The sequence below is a fragment of the Strigops habroptila genome, chromosome 1 (assembly GCF_004027225.2).
Source record: "Strigops habroptila isolate Jane chromosome 1, bStrHab1.2.pri, whole genome shotgun sequence".
Taxonomy (NCBI): domain Eukaryota; kingdom Metazoa; phylum Chordata; class Aves; order Psittaciformes; family Psittacidae; genus Strigops; species Strigops habroptila.
Genome location: NC_044277.2, coordinates 30,768,785 through 30,792,423, shown reverse-complemented (window position 1 = coordinate 30,792,423; position 23,639 = coordinate 30,768,785). Strand labels below are relative to the sequence as shown.

The 23,639-nt window shown below is 37.6% G+C and overlaps 1 protein-coding gene across 6 annotated transcripts; it reads right to left on the bottom strand.

Annotated features, from left to right (window-relative positions):
• Positions 1-231: 231 nt before the first annotated feature.
• Positions 232-23,631, bottom strand: PEX2 (peroxisomal biogenesis factor 2). Of its 6 annotated transcripts, none has more exons than XM_030485522.1 (3): positions 23,362-23,563; positions 10,636-10,708; positions 232-4,266 (listed from the first exon to the last, which is right to left on the bottom strand). In XM_030485522.1, the coding sequence occupies exon 3, from the start codon at positions 4,245-4,247 to the stop codon at positions 3,333-3,335; it is 915 nt and encodes a 304-aa protein (XP_030341382.1). In that variant the 5' UTR covers positions 4,248-4,266; positions 10,636-10,708; positions 23,362-23,563; the 3' UTR covers positions 232-3,332. The 6 variants fall into 6 exon arrangements, with proteins under 6 accessions (XP_030341382.1, XP_030341374.1, XP_030341392.1 ...); XM_030485514.1 differs by lacking the exon at positions 23,362-23,563 and adding an exon at positions 23,006-23,026; XM_030485532.1 differs by lacking the exon at positions 23,362-23,563 and adding an exon at positions 19,374-19,411.
• Positions 23,632-23,639: the final 8 nt, after the last annotated feature.

Genomic DNA, 23,639 nt, shown 5'->3' with positions numbered 1-23,639 from the left:
TACAATGAACATGTTCATGTAGCACACAAGACGCACAACAGAGCACAAATAAAACCCTTAATACAGGGCTGTAATTCCTATCCAAGACAGAATAAAAGTTCTGGTCCTCTAGCTTTCTTAAATTCTAGGCATTTACCCTTTTCACTGATTGCATATATGACTGCTCAGAAGTACATTCTCATGGTAGCTGAACACTAACCCCCTTTTGCTTAGAGAAAAGGACTGAAGAGATTAACATTCCAAAATAAATTTTATTCCCCCTACTGCAGGAAGCATCACTACTTAGTCCTTTGTTACAGTGGAGTTTTAACCCGAAAATATAGTGCTTATAAATTAACATGCAGTTAACATGTAAATCATCATTTGATTAGTTTATTATCTAATTTTTAATATAATCACATATTACTTTTCTGCATTTTATATCAAGACACAACAGAACAGAATTACAATATAAAAAGGTATATATTTACTTTTACAGTGCTATAAGGAAGCTGCTGAGCATTGACTTTGAAGTGCTAAAAAGCTAACCTGGGTAGCAAGGAGTTTTTCAATATACTTGGTCTCAATGTGAGTTGTGACCACAACTGAGCAAAAGTTTCACCACATGTCAGATAAATGAATAAATAAATAAAAATATCTCTGACAAAAGGAACCACTCTTTTCCCAAACTCTGTGAGATGCATGGTACCTGCTTACTTGCACAGGAAATAAAAAAAACTAAAGCCACACCTTAGGATCTAGGATATTAGGGTAATGCAAACTATTTATGTTGTAAGACATAGACTACAAAGTTAGTCAATGCTATGGGCTACAAACCTAACACACTGATGATGAGGTAATACAGTAGTAGGCCAACACTTTGGTATAATAAGACATCATAAGTTAAGCATCAAAATTTCAATTCCAGAAGAAAAACAGGAAGTCAAGTGCAACTTAGCATGGCCAGCAGAAAACAGCTGTACAACAGAGGTACAAAACTTCTGGAAACAGGTTTTGTACTGATACTATAACAGGGATGAAAAACAGAGTATACATTTTACTAGTTTTTCACCTGCATGAAGCTGCAAGAGACAAAACAAACCTCAGCAAATTCATACAGCTTAGGCAAATCAAACAGCAGGACAGAGAGAGGTGGAATGAAAAGGGAAGACATCATTCTTTAAATATTCAGGAAAAAGAAACAGTTCTAATTAGGAAAGAAGTTAACTCCTACATTAGAAGAACATGACACCTAACAGAGTCCAATATAGAAAATCCATGCTCTTTTAACACAATATTTGATCTGTGACTTCAGAAGGAATGAAGAGTCCACAAGAAACAAAGTTCTGATTATAAACTATGAACACTGGATTTTGGATGTGTACAAATTGTAATTAATAAGGATAGTTAAAGGAAGAGGTAGCAGAAATGCTGATGGTTCTTTCTGGAGACATTAGACCACCTCAAAGAAAGGGCTGCAAATACATTTCTTTGGGAAGAGCTATTAAATAATGTGGAGGGACAATTCACACAGAATCACTTCAGGACCAGCAAGTGACTCCAGGATATTCTCCAACAGACCTGCCAGTTTTGATATTTCTAATAAAGACAGCTTTGTACATGCTGGTTCAAATTGCAACTGTGAATAATAAACCTGGCAGGCTGTTGATACACACATTTGATGGCAAATAATATATTGTGGCACAGTATCTGGAAGCAGTTGCTCTGAAGTCTCAACTCACAGAACAGTAGTAGCATTAATGAAGTTTCTGGCTGCCCAAAGATACTTACAAACCCGCTAACTATACTTAATTGCATCAGATGAAAGCACTGTGTGTCACTCTAAAGATCAAAACCTAGAATTTAAGATCTTCAAACAAAATAGGCTGGTGGGTTGTTTTAATCAGACACTGAAGAATACAATAAACCATTTCATAAAAGTAGATCAAAGATTGGATCAGTTGTTACCATACTATTTTTGGGACTGACTATTGATGATAGCCAATCAAGAACACAGCTAGCATAATGTGATTTACTCAAATTCCAAAAAGCTTACACAGATAAAGAGCCAAAAAAGGATGCAATATATTTTTGTGTTAATGACACACTTCCAGGTAAGACTTCCTGTTAAAAAACGACTGCAGTTTTTAAAAAAATAACTCACACAGAACCAGGTCAAAGAGTAAATGGATAAAGTGTTCAAAGAGGGGATAATAACATTGCAAAGCCAACACAAAAAACAAACAGTAACAGTAAAAACCAGGAAGAGTTACCTTTTTTTTTTTTTTTTTTTTTTTAACATGTCTACATGCACATAACTGCGTTGGTATTTTTTTGGCATGGCAGTGAGCTATTACCGGGGTCTGGCACCCACCTTGACCACACACACAAAAAAAAAAAGAGAAGAGTGGCAAGTCCCAAAGATAGCATCCTGTCAGTTTTCTCCAGTGTCTCTGACTCAGAAGACTGTGGATTACTTTGGGCAGCTGCCACATTCCAATGAATGATGGACTGCACGTCTCCAATTTATAGGGAAGAAGAGGAAAGTGGTCATATATACGTCACTGAAGATCACAGCTGAGCAAGAAAATTAGTTCAGTCATCTCATGGAGGTCTAGAAGGTGCACTGTATTCGCACAGGAAGTGGTATAACTCCTGTAGGCACACGTTCACTATGGAGTATCTATCTGCCTACCAGAGGGATCACTTAAAGCTTATGGTCTTTTGGTCTATTTATAAAAAAGCAATTCTGAGTACATCCTGTTATGTTGGTTTAATACGATGAAAACTCTTAAGAATCTGCTGAGATGACAATTCATCTCACACTTTTCCTTTTTGCAGTGGAACCTCACACTGGAATTAAAATTGAAAACATTTGAATTTAAAATTATTCTTTAGGCATGACAAGATGACTTTCCCACTAAATCCATCTACTGGCTAAGTTGGTAATAGCTGAAGCTTTTACAACAAGCTTGAGAAAATCCATAAAATTGGTAAAAGCTTACTGGGCATCTTCTGTATCTTTGAGGGAAGTATACAGCTTGAAGTTAGCATGTTGCAGGCTAACAGATTCTAGATCTAAGGAAGAATGACTCTGCAACATAGGGGTACCAAACTGGGAACAAGTAGTCTGAGAGAGTAGAAGAGCTGGTAAACTACTTTTCTTTCCTTCAAAGAGGCAAGTTGGCACTGTTACTCAGTAAACTGCTAAGACCAGTAAAGACATGTTACAACAAATTACAGACACTCAAAAACCATCTTAAAGCTGTCTGTTTACAATACTTTCTGAATTTTTCCAGTAATCTCTTCAACATAATATTTAATGTACAGTATAAAACCAAATCAATCTCATGTCAGGCATGCAATTCTGTCATTTCAACTTTATATTTCAGTGGCTGAAGACTCTGTACCTCTGAGCCACATTTAGGGCATGTAAAATACATATCAAATAAATAGTTGCTTTTAATACAGTAGTAACAAAAAACATGTGAACAGCCTATGGTATGAGGCATGGTAGGCCATTCCCCACATAGCGAACATTCTTTGCAGTGAGCTGTTAATGTGTTTTTACTATTGGAAATACCTGCAATATGTGAACAACAAGAAAAAATTTTAAGTTTCAGTTTCTGTACATTAATAAGTGGCAGCAGATAGATCAGAAATTCAGCAAAGCCATGCCATAACAGCTCCCTGTTCATGTATTCAAATCCTATGTGACGAACAGTTTGGGGCTTGCAAAAAACTGACCTAATTCCTAGAATGCGTTCTGTGAGTGTTGCAAATGTTCCTTTCTGAAGAAAAATCAGAAAATTTAGAAGTCCACAAAGTTTAAGCAGTCCAGCTCCAAAGTTAATACAACTCTTAATTTTGCAGAAAGATTGTATTTGACGATTGCTAAATAAATCATAACATCTTTCTTCCAACCATCTTCCACCAACAGTTAAAATAAGATACCATAACTTCTGGTTTTTGCTCAGTGGTTGGTATTTCTCTGTCTGAGATAAGTTATTCTTGTATTGAATATTCAGAATAGCCTGTCCCACAGTTGCGTTCTTGGAGTAGATGGTGAATCTCCACAATACAAGCCATAAAAATGCTTTTACTTCTGGTTCAAAATGAGCCAACACCCCTGGTTTAAATCCATGAAAACAGCTGGTAAACTGGGACCACACTAGTTGTTCCAGGGCTTTGTTTAGTTCGAGAGCATCAAGCTGACTTATTCTGAGCACAGGATTCACACTCTTTTCATTTCCAATGCTGGATGCCATTTCTTCACAAAAAAGCTTTCTAGGAATAAACACAAATAGATTTTAGTGTAACAGAGCATTTCCTATTTTTATTCATATCAAAAATAACAAAGTTGGTTTTATCTATACCTACATATCTATCTATCCATAACAGCAGTAAACAATAAATAACAAAAAAGCTTGTTCACAATCTATATTACTATGCTATTAATAAGCTACAAGTCCTTTCAGGAAACTTTACATTAAAAGTATAAAATTACTTCTCAAAGGAAGTTACATAGATCTGTTTCTCACAAACAGTAACATTCATATTTGGTTATAGAGAGTGTTTAACACCTTCCAGATATTCAGAAAAACTCCACAGATTTAATATTTCACTGAATAAATTAAAAACCCCAACATTTTGCTGGGCATAACTGTAATATTGAATTGGACCTTACAATAGAAGGCAAAAAACAAGAATTATAAAATTATATCGTGTTTTATGGAGAAAGAGGGAAAGTGAACTTACTAACTAAAGATCTAGAAGAGAACAGTGGGTGAATAGAAAACATTGCCATATGAATACTTCATTAGCTGCAGCTGAAAATAAAAATCTTAGAAATGCTAACAAATTTAAGGATTACATGCAGAAAAATATGGATAAAATAAGATTGGAATGATTAAACTTGCTAAATAAAGGCAGTGATTAGTTTAGAGAAGAATCATGAGATTAAAGAAATATTCAGCATTCAGACATAAATTATCATACACTACATCACTAAAGCCTGCATATATTTTCTAGTCTTTTGACAGGTGTGGGATTGTGCTACTTGTTGTATAACAAATTTCCTGGCAAGATGATTAATGTATACTAGCAACTTCAACAACTATATGCTCTTATTATTCAAGCATTACAGAGAAAAATAATTATTTTTTTTTAAATTGCTTGGTTTAAATGTTATTGTATCTGGAATTTTGTGACTAAGAAAATAAACACAATAAATTACAAAACCAAAATATGGCTAATGCCTCAGTAATGCAAAATTGTGGGATAACTGATTTTTAGCTCCTTTTGTCTACATAAAAAAACCAAACCCAAAGTGATTTACAAGTGGTATATTTCAGCTACTGTGCAACACCGTGTGCTTTCTAAATCAGATTCTTTGCATGACAGACAAGCAAGAGTCAACAGCCTTCTAAAGAAAGTACAGAAGGTGGTACTTCAAATCCTTATAAATAAGAGGAAAACCTGCAATAACACAAACCTGCTTTGAATGAAAGACGCTGTATAGGATCGTATATAGGAATGGTTGCTAATGATGCTAAGAATACAAAAAAAAAAAAAAATCCTTCAAAGCAATAACTGTTTGCTGAAACAGAGTGCATCAAAAGTTTTAAAACCAGGTATAAAAGACAAGGAGCTACTGGAGAGGATCCAGCAGAGGGCCACAATGATTATCAGGGGTCTGGAGCATCTCTTTATAAGGAGATTGCAGGAACTGGGCCTCTGTAGTAGCTAAGAGAAGACCAAGAGGGGATCTCATTAATGCATATAAATATCTCAAAGGCGGGTGCCAGGAGGATGGTGCCAGACTCTTTTCAGTGGTGCCCAGTTACAGGACGAGGAGCAATGGCCATAAACTCAAACGCAAGAAGTTTCACCTGAACATAAGGAAGAACTTCTTTACATTGAGGATGGCAGAGCACTAAACCAGGCTGTCCAGGAAGGTTGTGGAGTCTCTCTCTCTGGACATTCAAAACCTTCCTGGATATGTTCCTGTGTAACCTGTTTTAGGTTGCCCTGCCTTGGCAGAGGAGATTGGACTAGATAATCTCCAGAGGTCCCTTCCAACCCTAATGATTCTGTGATCATTTGCAGCATTCCTGCTGTTTTTCATACCTATAACTGGTCATGTCTATAAGGAAAAAATATCATGCAAAGCTAACAGGAAATATGATTTTTTTTTAAATGTATCCTGTACAATAGTAGTTTCCAGTTAACGAAGACTAGCTGCATGGGTAGGGCATACAGTAGCTCCACTCAATTTCTTTAAACTCCTCCTTTCTCAATAGCAAGGAAAATATTGCTGAAGGTAGTTTAAGGCCACTTCCTCTGGACAAACAGCTATGGGGTTCATTGCATCAACCCACGCTGGTCGGACAAGCCAGTATAAAAGGGTATACAAAGACAGTATGCCCAACTGCCCACTTCTGTGTTTTCTGTAGTACGGACTGAAGTGCACGAAGTGTGCTTGCTAAGCATTATCCGGTATCATCCCAATAACTTACCTCTTCCACTTTGTGATAAAAAAGTCAATTCAATCCCTACTGGATCTTGCTGTATCACTTCAAAAACTCCAGCTCCAGTGACTATCCACCCTCCTACCCCTCATCTGACCTCACTACCATTTAGGAACCACAGCCTCTGATAACCATCTACTCGGGAACCTGTCACTCATAATCCCTAAACATTCACTGTCTTTTTCACTTCTGGTAACACCTCAGTCCCTTCTACTCATCTCACTCAGTTTTATTAATTTACGTTACCCTCCTATTACTGTTCTATACAATTATCAATACACAAAATCCCTTTTCAAAATATTAAATTTAGCTGAATGGGACATCTTATCAAGCAGCTTCCTTGATCCAAGACAATTTTCCAACATCAGTGCAACCATTTTTTTTAGATGTCTTCCATTATCCCAGGGGTATGAGAAACTGCTGTTGTACATTTCTCACAAGGTAGGCCAAATATGTGCAGAACCTTCTGAAGTTCAAGGAAAATGTGTCAAATACGCAAAGATTATGATGGATCATGAAATACACAAAAAACCCCAGAGACCACTGTAGGCTGGGAGCCGACTGACTACATAAGTGCTTTGCAAAAAAGGACCTGGGCATTTTGGTCTGCAGCAAGCTGAACACAAGTCACCAGTGCATCCTTGCAGTAATAATGCCTACTGGGGTGCACTAGCATGCATATAGCTAGCAGACTGAACGATGTGCTTATTGCCCTCTACTTGGCATTGGTGAGACTATACCAGGGACACCATGTGGGGTTTTTTGCCTCTTTTCTATCAATAGGGCAAAAGAAACATCAACAAACCAAAAAGAATTCAGCCACTAAAATCATGAGCAAGCCCCAACACCTGATATACGAGAGTTTGAAGGAACTCAGATTGTTCAACTTGAAGGCACCTAAGAAGTGATTTAGTAGTAATATTCCAGAATCTACAGGCAGCAGAGAAGATGAAGTCAAACCCTTCTGTGAGATGCAGTGAAAGAAGGAGAGGTAACTGGCTCTAAGTTGCTACATGAGGAATTTCAACTGGACATAAGGACACAGGAATAGTCTGTCTAGAGGGACTGTGAAATCTTCATCCTTCGAGCATTTTATCCCAAATTTTTACAGGAGAATGGATGGACTAGATGTCTTAAACATCTTCCCCAGAACTTGGAGCTTGAACTTCCCCAAAATTTGTACAAGCCTCATTGTAGAATCTGCTTCAATTATGACAACACATACTCTTTTCATGTCCATGATCCTTTATAGAATTATTTGAAGGAAATAACTTTAGTGAACCTGAAGAACCAGAGTGGATTGGAACTCTGTATATAGAAAATGGGAACCACTTTTGAACCAAATTCTACCACTGTTTGTTAACCTTTAGATTTTTGCAAAAGTCAAGTCTCCTTTTTCAAAAAATGAGAATCAACACCATATCTACTGCTTAACTGTGACATATTTAATGCCTCTTCTGAATTACCAACTAGCTGATTGATTCAACTTTGAAGCCACTTTTATACAAGCTACATGGGAAAGGAAGAGTATTAGACAAAACCTATTAATACAGATGTACTAATTTAAAATAATTTAAATTATGCTTGTAATATTCCAATGTAAGCAAAGCTTTCTGTTTGATGACCAATTAGGTAAGCATTCTCAATTTGAGCGGTCAAACCAGGAAGTGTTCTGAAGTTCTTTGTTGCTGAGATCACTGAAAGTTTGCCATAGGCCATGGCTGTTAACTGGACCTTGCAAGTTACTTAAAGATTATATCTATACAGCTTTGATTTTAATGTGTAAGCGCATTGCAGCATGCTAAGTACTACGTACAGGAATAAGCATGCTGCTATACACTACACTTACTTCTGAATTGATTTAAGGTTTTATTTCAGTTACAGGGTAGGTACTTACTTCCCATAGACAGACATTAATAGGTAAAGTTTGATATCTGTATTTTCCTATAGAAAATGTCTGCAAATGTCCTAATGATCTGGATAACAGCAACTGTTTCTTTGAGAGAAGAGGCCTAAATTCTAATCTGTATTTTGCTATAGTTGGGAATTGTCATTAAACTATTTATCCCTATCGTGTCCATTTTTCACGTGATAATAAGAATAAACAAATGATAATAAAGTTTTGTTTTAAAATTACTTCATACAAGATCCTTTCAGAAATTTGTTAGATTTTTCAGTTTTTACTGTCTTCACAAATAGTTGTCTTAGAGTAGGAATAAGTGAGAACTATTCTGGTTTAAAACTAGATTATAAACAGCCTGTAAATGTCAAAATATTTAGCTTGTACTTTTAATGTTATTTTTGCATTCCATATTCTACTGAGCTACATGGATTATAGGGACAATGTTGATTTTCCTCCATTTTCTGCATTAAATTCTATTTGTCATTTCCTTACTGTTTTAACTCTCTTATTTGGTCTACTTTAAATTTTTTGAACTTAAAGAGCTCAGAATTGTAGAGCCAGTCATGAAAGAGGCAAATATAAGGATGCTACCAGGCTTAGCTCATATGATCAGAACTGAACAGTCAAAAACCAGGTGAATATACATAAAACCCCTCTGCATGATTAACTTCTTACACCAATATCAATATGCCTTGATTCCCTTGATTTTACACAGGTATCACATAGGAAAAAAAAATTTAAAATTGCCTCCCAGAATAAAACTGCACAGAACGCTTCCTTAAATAACCTATACTTTGTCTTTTTTTTTACTAAACAAATGAACAATCCCACTTGTACAGTACACTGTGCAGCAAAAAAAATAATTACTGTATATCACCAGGGAAAGAGAAATTTCTTCTGGTATACATTAATGCTGTTATTGAGCACCGTACAAATTATGAATGAATATATTTTATTTGGAAACATGCTATTGACAGAAATCTATCAATAGTAATGTGAGTATTGTCAACAGCCTGTCAATATTAATGTAATTATAATTAAGGGGATAACATGGATTTTAGCTATAATACCAAGTAACATCTCCTGCATTGGTGCTATCAATATAAGCATTATTATTGACCTGTTCTGGGACTATCAGTATGAAATGTATTACCATCAGACATATTTGTCAATGCTTTCTGCCCACAAAAAAAATCTACATTTAAATTTACAGGTCTGTAAAGTTTGCCTGCAGAAATATATGAATCCAAGTAATCTCTAGGGTGCCATTTCTTCCATAGGGCTATTCCACTGCGAAGGAGTAATCAAGGAGTTCCTACTGTCTCAGTGCTACTGCAATTGCATTCCCTGCTTTTCTAGCACACTCATTAGAAGACAGACATACGCAGAAGCTTCAAAATATTTTTAAGCATCATTTGTCAAAACACTTTTTGGGAAAACAAATAAAAACTTATTAAGTAACAAAAGAACTTTTTTCCTTACTGTTCTAACTTAAAATTGAATTTTGGACGCAAGAACCAGCATGCCCATTCACTTCACTGAGTTCGTGACTTAACTCTTAAATAATCTCTTCCGTGGAACTAAAACATGTAGTTTGAGCACTGTACTTCTGCAGAGATGAAATGGACCAGAAGAGACTACCTAATCCTAACTCAGCATGAACGCAGGCTCAAGAATATCTTGACACATATTTAACTACCAAGAAAGCCGATTCCATACTTTCTCTAGATAAAACACTGGGACAGACTATCACCCTAATAATTACCAAAGAATCTTTTTCTCATATCCAGTCTAAAGCATCCCTATTACAAATAAATAACGGTTTCATTCCATAGGAGAAAAAAATAACAATGGAGAAGAATTTCCAGTTTTTCTGCATCTTCTCAAGAGGAAAAAGCAGTGAGGCATTCTAGGGGACCAACTTCATATAGATGTGCCAAACTAGACAACATCCTCTTCCCTACAACATGCCTGGTATGATCCTCCATGGGAAAAAAAAAAAAAACAACCAAACAACCAAAACCAAAAGAAACCCACACAAAGAAAAAACCAACCAACCAAACCCCACACTTCACTTTTTTCCAGCAGCATAGATGGTATTTACCTTGAGGTCTACTATATCCTCAGATCTTTTTCTGTCATTTTTTCTGTCTGAATAATTATATCTTGTTTTGTATTCATGCATTTGAATTTTTTCTCTTAAATGCAGCGCTTCATACTTGCCTGAATTGCTTTAATCTTACTGATTTCAGAGATTCTCTCCTAATTCATCGGAAGTATTCTGGATTCAGATCTTCTGTTCAAAACAAAACAAAAAAACCCAAACCAAAACTTTCAACCCCTCTCCAGCTTAGTATCATCAGTAAGTTCTGTTAAATGTGTGTTCTCTTCAATCATCCAACTCATTAATGCCTTTTCATCTTGACAGGGCACTATAGATAATTACTTTGTAAAGGCAATTTTTCAACTTGATGCTGATATTATCAGCATTTAATAGAGACGGTATGGATATTACATTTCCCTAGCTTGCTTATGGAGGGTAAAAAACTTGATTAAAATCAAGCTGTATTGTAACTAAAGTTTTCCTCTAACTTACTACGCTTGTCATCCTTTCTAAGAGGAGAAACAGGCTGAGGTTTCTTATGAACAGGTGACATCAAACTATACCGGTTGTTTTACAATCCCTCTTCTGCACATTTTTAGATACAAATTAATTGCTGAACTATTTACTCCTGAATCTCTATTTGGAATTGAAACTGACATCTTCAATAATTCTCTTAACACAAGAATAGAGACAGAAACACACACACACAAACCCATTTTGCTGTCTATTTTCACCCTCTGGGACATTAAATAAATAAATAAAACCAGCAGTGCCTAATTCCTCAATCATTCCAGGATGAGTTTTATTAGAATTTGCCACTTGAGCACATTTATATTAAGATTCCTTAGGCTATTCTTTCCATGTTTTGGTTCCACTCTTATTTCCTGTCTAAGAATAATTTTATGAAAGTAGCAGGTCACAATATATCTCTTTTATAAAGTATGAGGTAAAGAATCAGCCTTTGAAAATCTGTTACTTGTTCTCCTTTTCTTATTTAGTAATAGATCTAGGTAATGGACCTCTCCCTTTGTGCCTCCTCTTACTTAGATTTTTGGACCCTTTCATTGATTCTTTTCTCGTGCTTTGTAAATTGAAGCTTACCTTATTCTTCAGAGTCACTGATTTTAATCTTACGTTCCTATGCTATTCATTTACATTCATCGCTAATCATGTTGCATTAGTTTTGCCTGGACAACTCTTGATTTCCAGGCCACTAAAGAACTCCTGATATATAAAGTCTCTTTAGCATTCATTATTATTTAGTTTATTATTATAAACTATCTCAAAACAAAAAAACAACAGGACATACATTAAAGACAACCATTTTTTTTTTTTTGTTAGCCTTTTCAACAGACTAGATTCTGCCAAGTCCCAGCATTCACATCTTTGGCCCAGGCAGGGGGAAGCAGTATGTGGTGGGCATGTTAGGAATCACACCGTCTCTGGAGAGGGTATCACAAACACACAAGTCCTCTTTTCTCTGAGAGTTGCAATGCATTTGGTATTGTGCATACAATGTTGCCATGCTGGGTGTGTGAGAGAAAGAGAGCAAGCCATACCCTCAAGACTACTCTTCCTCCTTTTACATTCATAAAGTTAGGGCATCAACAGACAGTAAAAAAAACTATCTTTTCTCCCACCACAAGTACTGAGGGTTTGTTTTTTGTTGCTGGTTTGTTTTTGTTTTTTGTTTTGTTTTTTGTTTGGTTGGGTTTTCTTGTTTTTTGAGAGGTGAGGGTTTTTTTGCATTGGTTTTGCATTTTGTTTTGGAGGGGTTTTTTTTTGTGAAAGTCTCTTCCATTTAGCTGTTCAGTTCCTCTCAATAGCAGAGGATATCTTAGATGTCAACTCGAAAAAAATAAACTTTAAAGATAAGAAATCGAGTTATATGTACCTAGTTAATTTTAAAGTCTTCCTTTCATAAAGTGTTATAATAAACCACAGAACCTGGAAACCAGCTGCTCAAAGCCTCATGTCTTACCATTAATTCTCATCTCTTTCTTGCTCATCAAGTGTAGAGAGAAATATCCTCAGATCAAAGTCTAATTGGGAGCCCCAACTGTGTTGTCTCTTAATCACTGTAAAATTAACTTATCACTACATCATTACCTCAAATAACCTTACAAAAGATTAATTTTGTATTACTGTCTGGATTTCTATATACTTCAGCTAAATACCTACCATTTCGTAAAGAACATAAACTGATTCTTTAACCATTTGAAATAACTACTAACACTAATTGAAAAACCAGCAATATACTGCAATCACATAAAATATTATTTATTTCTTATATTCCTGGGAGGCAGGACTATTTCTCAAAATAGACAAAGGAAAACACTGAATGACTGTGTAACAAATCAATCCCATAGATTAAATTAAGATTTTCACTACAGAGGCTGAGTGAGCAAAAATTCCAGAATCCTAAATGCTACAATTACATCTATTGTCCAAAGACCAAGTACAAGACAAAGACACATTCAAATCACCAATTGCTTTTCCAACTTTAACTCACTAAGCTTAGATTTCCTAAAATGGTACATAAGAGATTAGCCACTACTGAATGCCTAGAGAGAGCAAGAAAAAGTAAGGATAGCTCATTGATTTATCTTCCATAAACTACGTGCCAGAGTTCAAATATTAGGGCTTCGAGTTACGAAATCAAAACCACCACAGAAGAGCCGGAATTGATACAACAGTAATGAAGAGCAGTAGGAAAGTGCTGCACTGTTAGAAGCTGTACATCAGTCATTTCTGTCAGTATTTGACGGAAAATGAAAATCATGCGTCAGTGTAATACATTCTCTCGATGAATGCTAGCAACCAAGACTATCATTGGCCACTGCTAAAGATACGCTGAATGCTAACAGCAACCACTGACTTCAGAAAAATTTGTAATCAGTCAGCACTCTTAAAAAACAGATTATCAAATGCAAACAACTAGATCTGACAGACTCATTACTGCACAACTAATATTTAAAATGCTACATTTTAAAAATTTGTGATGTTAAATTTAAGGCTACAAAAGCTCAAAGTACATTTGCATTCCTTGTAGCATAAAAGCCAGATGGCATCATCCTACCAACCTTTTAGCCCTATGGCCCTAATTTTCATTTATTAGAATAGATAGGAAGAATAGCATGTAACAAAATGTAACAACTCCTATGTTGAATCACTATCATTCTTCATCCCATATCCCATTCTTCTTTTTCCCCCCATCTTATTTCCCTTTTGTCAACCCTCTCCTTAGTACATCAAATTGCAAATTCAGTGCTAGAGATGTCAATTCTGCCTGTAAATTCCCATTCTCTGCTGTTCTAAATGAAAGATAACTATTGTTCCTTTTAATTAAATCAATGATAAAAGAACCCAAAAACTTCACAAAAAAAAAAACCAACCTTAAAAAAAGGGGGGGGAGGTGGGGAAAGCTGCATTGTAAGTTAAGACTTTCCAAAAGCCATGGTTCAAAAAAATCCCTTGACACTAAGATGAAGAGCCAAAATATATACAATGTTGACTCTTTTTTTCAGAGCTAAGTAGTGGGAATTATCTGGAGAAGTGCCTTACATTTACTGTTGCCAAATCAAAATGGTGCAGGACTTGGTTGTTTAACAGAGTTGCAATTGTGATGGTTAACTAGGAAGGAACGGCCCCTTCGAAGGAAGGTAAAAATTTCTGACTAAACCAGTATCAGGACGTGTAAGAGCATGGGAAAGATAAGGATCCCTTGTGCTACAAATGTAGGTCCCAACTGTCGATGATCACATAAGCAGATGACAGGAAGACCCTTGCATTTGAAGAGATTTTGGTTATGAGGAGGATATGAAGTTCTGATACATGGATGGATAACTGAAAGTTATATTGCATTACACGTGTAAAAGTGGAAAGGATGACAGATCTTAGTAGATCTGTCATCCTTTGTGTAAAGTAGGCAAAACATCACATGGTGGCAGAGGTATGCATCTCAGTTTCAGAATGGTTCGAAGACAGGACATCAACGCATGGTTGTGGGCCCTGTAGACAATTAAAGCCTTAGTTCTTCATTCGCTGGTTACTGTTACCTGAAAAGCTGGCCTTATGCCTCATGACGTACGTAGTATCTGCTTTTCACTGTAGTAAGGGCACTGTCTCACATAGGCTTATTTATCAAGCACAGTATCAATCGCTATTTTATGCATCTTTTCCATGCCCCTCCTTACCTGTCTTCCATTTGACACTACCAAAAGGGAAGGAGAGGGTGGGAGAAGTAAACTAACTTAAATTCCCATTTCACAGCTCTGTGTTTCTGTTCTTCTCCCACCTGTCTGATCCCTATGAACGGATCACCAGATTGGTGTGGAGAAGCCAGGAAGAAGACTGAGAAGATATGTAGAAGGGATTCAGAACCAATGCCTGTTCTGTATGCTCTGATACAATTTACCACAGACGACAGAACTCTGAAATTTTGCATTAAACATTTGTGAACAAGAGACATTGCCCAGATTTTATTCCACCTTTCTTGCTTTTTACATACACATGCATACCAACTGCAGAGTCATGAATATTCAGCAATATGCAAGTGTAACAATGCTGATCCAAGTACTGCACCGCAGGAACATAATGTCCTTTAACCTTTTATTTAAAATTCTTATTAGATGAGAAAAGTAAAATCTGTCCTAAATGCACAGATAACTCATAATTAACTTCTGTACCAAAATGAGGACCGTATGTAAAAGCAATGTTGTTACAGACTGTATGTATTTATGATATGTTAGAGCTAAGAAGGCCCCGTATCAATAAAAAGATAAACCTGTTCACATTTTTAAGTTTGGGCCCTATATTATATGGCCGAACTTACAAATAATTTGATCTAATTAAAATCAAGAACTCTCAACTGGTGGAAGGATAAAGAATAGTACTTTACTTGACATATATGTCTCATTTTTTCAGCTTGTGTTCCATAGAAACATGAGCTGATGTAATTTCTGATAACAAACATCATTCCCTCCCATCTTCCTTCAACTATGTATTGCCACCTCTTCATACAGACTAGCACCAAAACTGATTTGATCTTCTACTGAACTGTTCTTGCATGTTGAACTGGCAGGAAATAAGCCTGTTTGAATTTGCTTTTCTGTTGATTTAGTACACAAACAAGTCAGCACAGCATCAGGTAAGATGCATGCCGAACCGCTACGAGGAGCATCAGGGCCAGTAAAAACACGTAGTCATGAAACTAGCTTCCTTCGAATCTCAGCATCATACTCTTACATTCACCACTAGTCAATAGAAAGATAGAAACACAAGCTCTTCATTTGACTAGAAGAACTGTTCTTTGGGTCTTCAAACCCAACAAGCTGAATGTGCAAGGATAATATCACTACAACACTCTAAATACGAATAATGAAACTTTTGGCTATCTTTCAAAACTTAAAAGAAAAAAAAAAAAAAAAAAAAGAATTAAGTCCGCTGCAGGGACTCATGCAGACTTGCAGGTGAGAGGCTACTTTGTTTAAATAAGTAACACTATATGATTCCTCCCCACTCTTACCTTTTTGATATGATTGTACTTTGAAATATTTGGCATACACAGTGACTAATAGGGATGCTGGGAAAATTAGACATGCTCAGTGTCCCCAAATCTTGACAGTTTTATTACTTGGTAATTATGGTAACTTTAAGCACACAAGGGAAGACTGATATGCTTTCACCACACTCCCTTCAATCCTATAACTTCATTAGCATTTTACAATCCACTGGCACAGTTGCACACACATATTACAAGCAACAGTGTAGAAGAGGGATAATAATTTCCTTACTAGGCAGCCTTAGCTGTACACTGTGACAGCTTCTACAATCCCTCTGCGATTCCAGCCTCAATTCCCCTTCATAATTTAGTTATGCCCCCCAGTGTCATGGCCCTATATTAATTTCTTCTGCAGGAAAAGTTCCTTTCTCCTTGCCAGCCCCCTTCTCTGGTATCTTTTGTCAGCTCCTCTTCTTATAAAATTAATATTAGCATTTTTTAATAATACTATTTCTAATGTATTTTTTAAGTTTTCTTCAAATTTAAGTTTGAATTATTTCTTTTCTTTTCCAACCCACTTCCAGTATTAGCAAAAACAGAGACAGTGGAGAGCAGCAGCTGCAGAGAGCATTTTTAGAAAGGTTGTTCGCGGGAAGCCGATGAAAATGTAATTAATATTAGGAGTGATTCGACTTACTTCTAAAGGCTAAAAAAATACATAGGTCCTCTCTTGCAGGCAAAGGAGGAAGTGCTCAGACCCAGTCATATTCAACCTCGATTCCAGAGCTGCACAACTGCCATAATTCCTCCCTCTTCCTATATCATGTATTTGTCCTCCAAGCTTTTTATTTCTCACAATTTTTACTCTTTCTTCCTCTGAAATACCTGCATTTAGTTTCCTTTTGCAAAAGGCCTGAAATAATCTGACTTCCAAATTTCCTGCATTCTACCTCTAAACAAACACCCCCCACTTTCCCAAACCCCCTACCAGTATCTCTGAGAGACATGCTACAAAGAGCACCCTTTCTGTTCTCCTTCTGCTGAAGATTTTTGAAAAGTTTGGATGTGAACTGAAAATGCTTGTAAATGTAGATCAGATGCATGGCTGCAAGAACCATTCAGGTCATCAGAGAAGCTACAGGACAGAGCCTGCTACTTTCTTTGTCCATGGATGCACAAGCTGACTCAGGAGCCTGCAACTTCTTAGCAGAACACACTTTTTTTAAATCTACTGCTTTTAACTTTACTGCTTAAATAGTAGAGGGAGTGCTGTGGAGTAGCTGGTGTAGAGAGCAAACTAGTTAGTTAAGAAGAGTCGCAGCATCACACATTTTCTCCTCCTTCACTGGTCTGTGTGAAAAGGTATATATTCTAATTAGGTCTCAAAAGGGAAAAAAACACCAACACAATAATAAAAAAACCCAAAGCCAAAAAAACCCACACACAACAAAAACCACCAAATAAAACTATCCACTGCTCCCCCCAAAACCAACCAACCAAAAAAACCCCCCAAAAACTGAACCCCTACTGATAAGCAGCCTGCTTGAAAACACCATACTGAAGTAACCCTCTGCTTTAGTCCAAGAGATGTAATAAATTGTAAGGGCTGTCATCATTGACTGCAGCAGCAATACAGTGAGTTCGAGTCTATTCCCATTTTTAGTCAAACACAACTTACCATGATGTAGGTTGGAAATTTAAATTCACTCTCTGCATGCTTTAAAAAATTGTGTGAAGTCAGATGTTGTTCCTGGAAAGTTAACATTTGGAAACCAGACCTTTCTAGAGAAATTTACATTAGGGTATTCTAGTGAAAGACTGATTTTAATTGAAAAAATTATCATCTTCTAATGCACAAGTTACCTGCAAGTGCAAATGCATCCTTTTTGTATTTTGTATCTTTTAAGTTGTTCAGCTTAGTATACACTAAACATATGTACAAGACTAATATATGTAGAGAATATATTTATGATGTGAAGGACCAATAGACATTTGACAATATTTATAGAATGGAGTTGGTTGTGATTTAAAGAAAAACATGCTTCTCTTGAAGCTTGCCAGCAAAGGGGTCTTTTTTTGAAGTCACTCTGAAGTAGTACAGAGCAGTTTCACTGTCTGAATTTCCTAATTTGGGTTGCCAAATACAGCTTGTGTGTTTACTGCAAGCTAAGAAAAACAAAAAGAGAAAACTCCAGAGCTGACTGTCACACCCTCCCTTTTTATTTTTATAAATACAGTAACAAGGGCAAGTAGAAAGGGATCGGTGTGTTACTGTAAGCTCATGAAGTACAATCCCCCCTGCTCAAGAAGGGCCATCTGAAGCCAGGTGCCCAGAATCATGGCCAGATGGCTTTTGAGTATCTCCAAGGACAGAAACTCCACAGCCTCTTTGGTCAACCTGTGCCAGTGCTTGGTCACCCTCTCAGTGAAAACATGTTTCCCTATGTTCAGAGCTTCCTGTGTTTCAACATGTGCCTGTTGCCTTTGGTGCTGTCACTGTGCAGCACTGAACAGAGCCCAGCTCCATCCTCTTTGTGAAGCACTGGAAAGAGCCCAGCTCCATCCTCTCTGCACCCTCCTTTCAAATATTCATATACATTAATAAGACACCCCCCCACCTTGAGCCTTTGCTTCTCCAGGCTGAACAGTCCCAGCTCTCACAGCTTTTCCTCACAGGAGTCATGCTCCAGCTCCTTAATAAACTTTGTGCCCCTATGTTGGGCTTTCCAGTCCTCACATATACTGGGAGCACAGAACTGAACACAGTACTCCAGACATGGCCTCAGCACTGCTGAAGAAAGCAAGAGGATTCTCAACAATCTCCCTTAATCTGCTGGCAACATTCCTGCTAAGGCAGCCAGCCCAGGTTACCGTTAGCCTACTCTGCTACAAGGGCACACTGCTGGCTCATTTTCAACTTGGTGTCCACAAGGACCCCCAGGGCCTTTTCTCCAATGTTTCTCCAACCATTGCTTTCCAGACCATTGCCACCCAGCAGATAACAGGGCACAAGGCTGATCCTCCCCAGGTGCAAGACTTTTTACCTTCCCTTCTTGAACTTCATGAAGCTCCTGACAGACTATTTATCCAGCCTGTCGAGGTCCCTCTGGATGGCAGCACGACCCTCTGACCTATCAGTCAGTCCCCCCAGTTTAGTGTCATCAGCAAATTTGCCAAGGTTGCACTCTGCCCCATCATCCAGATAATTAACAAAGATGTTAAACAGCATCAGACTCAGTACTAACCCCTGGAGTACACTGCTAGTTACTAGCCTACCACTAGACTGCACCATTGATCACCACTCCTGGGCCCAACTGCTCAGCGAGTTTCATATTGACCTCAGTGTCAGCTCACCCAGGCCATACTTCATCAGCTTCTCTATGAGGATGTCATAAGAGACTTATCCTGTGGAACTCTTCCAAGCAGATCCGTGCAGAAGCCAGAGTCTGCTCTCCTGAAGTCCAAAGCAATGATCTTGCTTTCTAATATTTAAGCCAGGCTCTCAGAGAAGGCAGGCACTAATATCAGTAACTGACTAAAGAAATAGATTAGATTAGTTTCTGCCAGGGACCATACAGCTTAAAGGAGACATAAGCTAAACTGGAACAAACATGCTGAACTTTTTTCATAGAATAATAGAATAGTTAGGGTTGGAAAGGACCTTAAGATCATCTAGTCCTAGAGAGTCTTCAAAAAAACTCTGCCCAAGAACCATTAAATATCTAAAAAGTTTCAGAAGTCAGGTATTAAAAATAATATAACAAATATACCTTATTCTTCAGTTAGACAGATGTTAATCCAGAATGAGCTTATTGGTAAGATATGAAGAACATTTCTTATTAAATACAGTGCTATCTTTCAGTTCAAAAGCTTACTCATGTTTGTTTTTTCTTATTATTATCTTATTTTTCTTATTATTATTAGAGCACACTTACAAGCTAATTTAATAGAGTTGTATTTATGCCTAAAACTTATCAGTTAGCATTAGCCGAACATATTTTTTTTTTTTTTTTTGGTTAGATCTTCTTGATTCCTGTTCTTACTGAATAAACATAGCAATTGCAGGTGTAACAGTGCTGTGGGATTTTTTTAGGGTTCCCCCCCCCCCCAGGAGTAGGCCATTATAACCAATATAGAAATAAAGCACAGAGTAATAGTAATAAGGTACTTATAACAGCAAATTATTGACTGATTTGTCTACGGTTTAATTTGCTGCTAGTTTTCCTTCAGAAATCTGTTAATCTCCTTCCTTTCCCTCTATTCTCTCTCAATCTCATAGCTTTGAAATGACTTTCCAACTTTTTAAACATATGAAAAGGAAAGACATTCCCACACTTTTTTTTTTTTTTAATAGAAGTAATTTAATGTGGGGTTTTTTTTGTCTTTTTTTTGAAAGATCATATGCTTCATTACTATATACATATATTAATACTGGATTTAGACATTGCTCTCTACCCCTTGATTATTCCCATCTGGAAGAGTCATTTAAGTTACGATATATTTTTTGTATTGACAGTATGCAGCTGTAAACTTGTTTCCTTCCATCCCAAATATTCTCTGGGTAGCAGTCTTTAGCAAGTTTCAGAACTTTAAAGGACTATGTAAGATTAAACATAGGAGAAGATCAAAAGCCTTTCTTGACTTGCATCAGAGCATTTGATCTCAAAGCACAAATGTAACAGTGTCAAAAACTATCACAGTATAGAAATTACCTTTCCCATTCTATTCTATGAAGGATCTAATGAAGTCTTTATATACTATCAATACCTGTTTGCAAGTTTTAATTGAGTTTTATTTAGTCCACTACAAGAACATTTGCTTCCTACATGCCATGAATCACAGTAAGTATCAAAACCTTTCTGCGAGTCACTACTGCTCTAAAAAAAAAAAAAAGTTATACCTACAGTCTTAAGGTGGGAGGAATAATAAAGGAATCTAAAAGGAAAACACACAGAGCTCTCAAACAAACAGAAAACCTCCCTCCAAATCTAAACACACTCCTTGCACAAATCAGACATTTCATATATCTAGCTTAATCCTTAATAATCCACCTACATGAACCATACATGAAGCATACCATTCCAGCTACCTGACAGCCTTCTAATCAGTGGGTGGATTCATAACAGATCTGAAGGCCCATTGCCGGAAAAATTAAACTTTTAAAAAATAAATTCAGAGGACGATATTTTATATGCTTGTACTGCTGTATTAAGAATTCTAAGTGTAACTATGACAGACTTAAGCATCACCTGACCCAAATACATGTAAATTCATCACTATTAGAGATGCCCAATTTTAATTATTTACTCAATCATACCAACAGGAAAAGTTTCACTAAAGCTTCAATGGCAACTGACTTAATTGGTGAAAAGGATGATCTCAACAAATAAAACTCCACAAGTTTGAACCGAGACAGGCCTAGAAGTTAAAAGGACTTAGGCAAAACTTGAAGCGAAGTAATTTCACCTGCATTGGCCCCAGGCTTTAAACTGAAAGAGGGTAGATTTATATTAGATATTAGGAAGAAGTTCTTTACTGTGAAGTTGGTGAGGCACATGAGGCACTGGAACAGGTTGTGCAGAGAAGCTGTGGTTGCCCCATTCCTGGCAGTGTTCAAGGCCAGGTTGGATGGGGCTTTGAGCAACCTGGTCTAGTAGAAGGTGTCCCTGCCTGTGGCAGGGGGTTGAAACTAGATAAGCTTTAAGGTTCCCTTCCAACCCAAACCATTCTATGATTCTGTATTCAATAAACATACTCAGTTCTTACTTCAAAATCTGCAAATACATATACATATATATACACATATATAATATATATACATACATAACACTGGGGGGTGGGCACTAATATATAAAAATTGTCATTTATTATCAATTACAAAAATACCCAAACATCCCACATCTTTCAGTCTCTCACAATACAAACTAGATTGGTAGGCAAGAAAGAAGATGTAAATTTAAGATGCTTGCAAAACCTTCATTGGCAATAGCTTTAAATGTGTTCCACTTTCCAATTCACTGACTCTATCAATTACTTAACAATATGGAAAAAAACTATAAGCATCATGGTAATTAAAGCATAAATGATAATCTATTAAAATCCTAAGATTTTCTAAAATAAAAATAATGCTGCTTTCTGAAGAATATGTTTGCACAGGCCAACCTCTGACAATTTTCATCAATAAAAATAATATCTGATTTATCCAAAAGATGAAAAATTATTTTCAAAACATTACTGCAGTGTAGACAATAGCAAAATATTGGAAGGATGATGGACATCCAGAAAGTGAAAAGCAAACTGCTGATGAGTCGAAACAGAAGCATAAAGAGGAAGTTTTGCAGAAGAAAGCACTAATAAAATAGATCTTCATAAAGAATAAAAAGTGTCAGTCTTAAAGTGAACACTTGATCAACAACTGTTGCTGAACTGCATATTGATGACAGCTTAAAATAAGTTCGACAAAAAACCACTAACTTCCAGTAAAATCAAACAAATGGCTAAATATTTTGGCATCAGATTTTACTACAATCTGGCCATACTTCATATGTGACCTTGGTGAACACTTCTCTTCTACGGATAGGTGAAAGATGATACAAGATATATACGTAGAGATCAAAAGTAATATACAGTGCTGTGGTTTTCATTATTGACTACATCATAAGCAGAAAACTCATCCCTCTGCCAAAACACATTGGCCATTCAGACTAAAACTACGTTAATTTTGTAGCAAACTAATGGTTTGATACTCACAAGCTGCACAGAAGTGGATTAACAAAAAACAGAAAGGAGGTGCTGTCACCTGTGGCAAGCTGTACCTATAGGAAACGTTGTCAACTATAGCAGGCAGTCATAGGAAAAACCTTTGGAGGTCTGTAAATGGTTCACTCTCCCAATTATCATCAGAATACCAGTTCAGATTAAAATATCCCTCTACCAGAACATTATGCCCTGTCCTCTCTGCAGAGCGCATTACCCGGCTCCCTTACCTTACACCTGGGCCTATCTGAAGGCCTTGCAGTCTCTTGGCATACTGAAGCACCCAACAAGAGACAGAACCTCGGCGGGACTTACGGAACCGAGACGCCCGGGGAGGGCGTGGGGCGCAACACAAGTGTTTGTGAGCAGGGCCCGGACCAGCGCCCAGGGCCGACCCAGGGAGATCACCTCACCGGCTCTGCAGGCCCGCCGCCGCGTCACGGCTGACCGCCTCAATTCCGCAGGAGTTACCTGGCCGGACTCCGCCAAGGACCGCGGCTCCAGCAGCAGCCCCGCACGGCGGCGGCTGTATGGCGGAGCACGCCGGCAGCACCCTCACCTCCTCCCGCCCCGCGCACCGACTGACCTGCACCGTCAGCGGGCCCAGGCCGCCAGGCCTCTGCGACGGTAACGAGCGCGACAGGTCCCGCTTCGAGCCTCCCAGTGAAGATCTGCACGGACGGTGCCTCCTCGAGCAGCCCCAAGGACCCTCCCCAAAGCCCCTCGGCTGCGGCCGCCGGCCCACAGGCACTGTCCCGTTTAGCAGGCCCTGCCGGGTCATAGAGCCAGCTCCTGCTGCCTAGAGCGGCTGCAGCACAGACAGCCGTTAGCGCACGTAACCGCCTAGAGGAGCTCTGCAGGAAG

Bases quoted from the DNA above. Each gene is read 5' to 3' on its own strand.
- PEX2 (XM_030485506.1), bottom strand. From the start codon at position 4,247: ATGGCATCCAGCATTGGAAATGAAAAGAGTGTGAATCCTGTGCTCAGA.